This window comes from Rosa rugosa, chromosome 4 (genome assembly GCF_958449725.1).
Source record: "Rosa rugosa chromosome 4, drRosRugo1.1, whole genome shotgun sequence".
NCBI lineage: Eukaryota > Viridiplantae > Streptophyta > Magnoliopsida > Rosales > Rosaceae > Rosa > Rosa rugosa.
The window spans coordinates 5,145,956-5,151,955 of record NC_084823.1 but is presented as its reverse complement, the minus strand read 5'-3'; the positions used below and the strand labels follow the sequence as shown (position 1 = coordinate 5,151,955).

The 6,000-nt window shown below is 36.8% G+C and overlaps 1 protein-coding gene across 2 annotated transcripts; it reads left to right on the top strand.

Annotated features, from left to right (window-relative positions):
- Positions 1–350: 350 nt before the first annotated feature.
- On the top strand, positions 351–5,540 carry LOC133743330 (probable protein phosphatase 2C 10). Of its 2 annotated transcripts, none has more exons than XM_062171214.1 (6): positions 351–683; positions 923–1,004; positions 2,045–2,281; positions 2,402–2,678; positions 4,639–4,793; positions 4,957–5,540. In XM_062171214.1, exons 2-6 carry the CDS (start codon positions 966–968, stop codon positions 5,095–5,097), a joined length of 849 nt encoding a protein of 282 aa, XP_062027198.1. In that variant the 5' UTR covers positions 351–683; positions 923–965; the 3' UTR covers positions 5,098–5,540. The 2 variants fall into 2 exon arrangements, with proteins under 2 accessions (XP_062027198.1, XP_062027197.1); XM_062171213.1 differs by having other exon boundaries at positions 353–683; positions 846–1,004.
- Positions 5,541–6,000: the final 460 nt, after the last annotated feature.

Here is a 6,000-nt window from a genome sequence, read left to right as displayed (position 1 = left end):
TCAATAGCATTAAAAAAAAAATTTGAATGGACACGTGTCGATCTGTTAATGGCTGTGGTCAGCACCTGCTAACCATGGCTGGTTAGCGAAGTAATGTCCGTCTTGAAAATAGATGATCCAGAACCCCTACCACAAATTTCCACCCTTGGTCAAACAAAATCAAAAACTTTGGGCAAGACCAAATCCACATGTATATCCCTCTGACATTTAATAAATACGAAACCGCGTGTACAAAAAGTAAAAATACAGAAACCGTGTGATGTAAAAAAGTAAAAACAAAAGTAGCAAAAGAAAACAAAACAGTAGCCTAGGAAAGATAGAAACTACTCAAAAACAGTTGAAGCAGAGAAGTCAACACCCAGGAGGAAGTTTCTGTTTAATGGCAGAGACTTAATAATGAATTCAATATAAAAATATCCAAGAATTTCCAGACTTCCCATAATTCTCAAGAGCTTTGCTCAAAAGTTTTAATCTTTTTTTATTTTAATAAAAAAATTTTGGTTAGAGAAAAAAAGGTTTTCATATTTGTTCTCTCTTTTATTTCTTTATTAATCGTCATCATCACCGTTCTGCTTTTATTATTGAATTTTTGGTTGTGCGAAGTCATAAGAAGAAGAAAAGGGCCACCGCCAAAACTAAAGAGAGAAGCCCCAAAGCCATCGTCTTTAGCTTTAATTGGATGGGTAAGACCAAAATCTCGGATACCCAGTTTGTGTTTTCACTTGTTTTTGGGTTTTTCAGTGGCTTTTTTTTTTTCTTCTGGGTTTTAGGTTGTTGTTTTTTTCAAAGGGGGGTTTTGCTCTGGTTTGGTTTTTGAGTGATTGAATTGTGTTCTGGTGGTGCAGTTTGAGGAATTTCAAGCAGGTTTTTGTGGTTTTGGGAGGTGGGTTTGGTTTGGAATTTTGATTGGAGGTGATTTCAGGTGGTGGATGTTGAGGATTTAGCTCCAGAGTACTTTGTTTTTGATGGAGAGGTTGTGCTGTTTCAGTGCTTCCAATTCTCAGGTGATGATCATGTTTCTATAGTTTTTTTTTTTGGCTCTAAAATTCTCTGAATTTTTCTTTGTTTCCTGTTTGATGTGTGCTTGCTCAATCTGAAGTCTTATATGATGAGTATGGTTTTTCAATTATTTGTTGGGATATTTGTTTGATTTAATTGATGTCTTTCAATTAATATGCCCCTATTTTTGGGTGGGTTTGACAATTCTGTGTATGACTAGTTGGATCAATATTCGTTGGGATTATGGGCTGCCGTGATAGTTCATGTTCATTTTTTGTATCACACAAAATTTTAATTTCCTGGACTCTTTCTTTGCTGATCTTGTGAATTACTGTGGTATGACTTGAGGTGCTTTTGGGTATTCTACAGATCCTGATCCTTTTCTTTTCTCACGATTTGTGAAACTAGAGCAGTTGTCAGAATACTAGAATTGTGTTATCAGACCAAATTTTATAGGTGTGGATTTGAGAATTTTGTTAATGATAAGTTGGATTAATATACTCTTTTGGCTTATGGAGGAGCCATGATAGCTCATATTCATTTATTTTTTCTGTTTTTTTTTTTTTTCATGAATTGTTGGTTTCCTGAGATTCATCTAGTTACTTGAGGTGCTTTTGATTGTTCTACCGTCAACACTGGGCATTTTATTGATCCTGCTCCTTTTACTTTCTTATGCTGGATTTCTGAAACTGGGTACGAATAGTATATGGGCACAATTTTACAGGTGCTGAACTTCTGAGTTGAACTAACAAGTTGGACCTTTAAGCAATTTGAACCAACATATTTCAAACTACCTGTTCTCTTGGTGTACTGTTTTTTAATCACATAATTAGGCTCTGTTTTGTAGTTCCTGATTCTTAAAAGAATCTTTAGGAGGAAAAGAGTTTTAGAAATTTGATTTCTCTAAGCTTGAGTACAGATGGAAAGGAATTATATAGGCTTTTCCAGCTAAATGAAAACTGAAAAAAATTATTTTCTTCTCTATAAAGCTTGTTTCTGGACGATACAATATTGAAGTTTCTTAATTACGAGTTTTTTTATGCAGTATGGAGGACGGTCATCGTCGAGCTCTGGTAAGGGAAAAAACAATGAGGGGTTAATTAAGTATGGTTTCAGCCTGGTAAAAGGAAAAGCTAATCATCCAATGGAGGATTATCATGTTGCTAAGTTCGTTAGGTCCCAGGGACATGAGTTAGGATTGTTTGCTATATATGATGGCCATTTGGGAGACACCGTGCCTCAATACTTACAGAAGCATTTGTTTTCAAATATTCTTAAGGAGGTATTGCTACTTCTTTCAGATGATTCCTTCTATTGCTCTAGTCTATTCGTTTTTAGTTTTTTCCCTTCTTCTGGGGTTTCCAAATTTACGTATTCTTACACTTTCGATTTTTAATTTTAGGAAGAATTTTGGGTCGACCCTAACAGATCTATCTCAAAAGCCTATGAGAGGACAGACCAGGCAATTCTCTCGCATAGCACTGACTTGGGGCGTGGTGGGTCCACTGCTGTCACTGCAATATTGTTAAATGGTCAGCGGTTATATGTGGCCAACGTCGGAGATTCGCGGGCAGTTCTTTCAAAGGAGGGTCGGGCAGTACAGATGTCAATAGACCATGAACCCAATACTGAACGAGGCAGCATTGAAAACAAAGGCGGCTTTGTCTCAAACATGCCAGGTATTTTACACCACCGATGTTTAGAAAGTTAATTCAACGTGCAAAATACTCGAGTAAAAATGTGACTTTTGAATCCGGTTTCTGAAGAAGAAATAAAATGATTGGCCACCCACTATTTTAAGTTGTGCTCCATCTGTTAATATGTTGTTTTTCTTCACTAAGTGAACCTTCCTAGCCTGTAATGTGAATGCTCTCACTGTTAGCTTCATAATTATTGTTGGTCCATCCCTGGACATTGGTTATTGGTTATCTAGCATCTAAAGCATTCAAAAACATTGAACAGTTCAATACAAAATAGGGTCGAAGCATGTTCATAATCTGTTTGTTTTGTGATATGTGATGTTCATATATTTATACAAACAGAGAAAGAAAGAAAGAAAGAGAAGATAGACGTGTATTGTTGTTTGATTACTTTGCACGTGATGGAATCACGTTATTCAGAATATTTAAATCCAAAGCAACTTCAAGTCTCCACATAAGTGAATATAACAAAGTAGAAAAAGAAAAGAAAAGAAAGGAAACTTTAGCCTGCTCTATTTATAGGTCACAAGTGTAGCTATCTGAATACAAAGAATTCGTAACTTGTTATCACTAGAGATTAGAGAACTTCTGCAGAAGAAAGAACTCTCAACCTGGTCCTTGCTGTAGGAATTGTAGAAGCTGATTCCATATTGTCATCAGATATTAGAATGTTCTCTCCTGTCAGCCTTTTAGCAAACAGTGATCATTTAATCGAAGGAATTTTGTTCAAAGTGGGATGATACCGGGTTATTAGATGTTAGAATGTCCTTTTGTAGCTGCTAACTAAAGGTTAGATGACACTAGGCACAAGATAAAAAGGGCTTTTGCTCCAAGAAGGATTGTAATCTCAGGGAGGACATGGGCCAATAGCTTCAAAATCGACCTTCTGTCATCATCTTTGTAATGATGGTGCTTTGTTCCCTGGGAATTGGTCTCAACAATTTTCTTTGTGATCATTTCTGTTTGATTTTATGGTGGATCCAAGCTTGGAAGAAGCGGTTTCTATTGCGCTGCCTACTTTTCCCTTTTCATATTTTTATTTTATTTTATTGAAGTAATCAAACTCCTCGAGTAGAATTTGCCAAGAAAATCAGGATTTCCCTTCAGTTTTACTTACCCAAAAACGACAGGTGACGTTTTTCTTGTATTGCTGGATGCCAAAGTTGAAGTGCTTGGGTACGCGTAAACATTTTTCAGAAGAGTTGCGATTGTCCGTTTACTGGATTTTGGGCATTTTAAATTTGCCTTTCAGACATCTTGGTCTGCATTAGATCGGCATTGTAGTATATATTTTTCTTGTGCCCGAGTTTCCGTACAATGCTTTAACCAATTCGTGCATAATGTTCTCATTCATAGTATCCAGCATCAAATCTAAGTCTTGCATGACCGTTTTTAGATTACCGGCCTGGACACTGTGCTGGTATCAATGGAGCAATTTATTTATGTGGATGGGCCGCATTTGGTTGCACATGCTCCGCATAAGCATAATTCAATTGCTTCACAACCTTGGTTCAGTAACGCGAAGTGGAACTATAGTAATCACACACACACACACACACACACACACACAATTTTCTTTTTGAAATTGCTCTGCAATACTATATACAAGATCTTGATCACGAATTGCAATTGATTTTGGGTCTGATGATCTACCTTTAACATGCTTGAATCATTTCCTCCATTTTTCTCTCTAACTTTACCATCCAAATCTGAAACTTGTGTTTGTGTCTGTAAGAGCTTTAACACTACTTTACTAATTATACAAAGGCCATTATATCTTTGATGTATTTGTCTGTTGCACAGTTATGGTTCTTTTCTATTATACTCATCACGTTTTCTGCACGAAACATGTGTATCATTGCTATAAAACAAAATGTAGTAACTGAGGTTATGCTAAGCCTCTTATTGAACTGACATCTCTTCCACTCTTTTGTTTCAGGAGATGTACCAAGAGTTAATGGGCAGCTGGCAGTTTCTCGTGCTTTTGGAGACAAAAGCCTCAAGTCGCATTTACGATCAGACCCAGACATACAGGATACTTACATAGACATGAATACAGATGTTCTAATCCTTGCCAGTGATGGCCTTTGGAAGGTGAATTTTTCTACCTCAATTTTCTCTTTTCTTTTTTCTTGCTTCATTAGATTAGCCATGCCTGGAAGAATTCACCCAACCAGTCTGTAACACTTATGAGTTACGACTAGATTAGAATGAACCTTTGCCTGAAAATTACTGTTTTCCTGTGTTGATAATCCAGGTCATGGGTAATCAAGAGGCAGTTGATATTGCAAGAAAAATTAAAGACCCTATGAAGGCGGCTAAGGAGTTAACAGCTGAAGCTTTGAAAAGAGATAGTAAAGATGATATATCTTGCGTTGTTGTTAGATTTAGGGGATGATACAAAAAAAAAACCATATTGCATATTAGCAATAATTGAAGTTTCTTCACATGCAAGCAAGGTTGATTCATGAATGCGTTACACAGCAACAAATACATGCTTGGTTCTACTAAACTCTGAAGCATGGAATTTGCGAAAGGAAAAAAGAAGGGAAAATATGGGAGTGCTTCTTTCACTGTAAATTTTATTTCTCAATTATGTTTCTGGTGTTTAATATTGTTTGAATTCTTTGAGAAGGTGAATTAGTCTGCTGTATATTGCATATTACTCCCACAAATGACCAAAAGCGGGTATGTAGAGGACTTGCTTCTGTTTGTGATTTGAGGAATGCCTTTCGTTTTGTACTCCAGTTTATTCAAAATTGCTTAGAAGTGGCCATATCTAGCGGGGTCTTGAATATTTCAATTCTTTTTGTTTATACAGGTTCTACGTTATTGTGTTTATGTGGTATCAGAGATAATGAGATAACTGCAGAAACGATTGGTTGACCTTTGATTGTTTCTTGTGATGCTTTGTTCAACGTCATGTGTTTCGGGCCAATAGCATGTACTCGATATCTATAGAGAGGCTCAGTCGAATATCAAACACAATGTAATTTCAGAAGTGACGCTTGAACAGAAATAGTTGGATTTGTATCAGCAATAGTTTACCTGTTTCCGGTACACCTGGGTTGCCAACGAAATTGTTGCAACTGAGGACCAGATAAACACTACATCTGAAGAAAGTACATATATCATGGCCTCATGGGCATATCTGTTAGACCCTCATACCCTAATCAGCTTCAACATGAAACAGATAATACGACCTCCAACGAGTCCAGCAAGGCCTATTTAAAGAAAACCGGTCGCCCAAAATTTGCTTCTCCACGCCTCGGGAAATCACATGGATTTTTGGGTCTCCTAG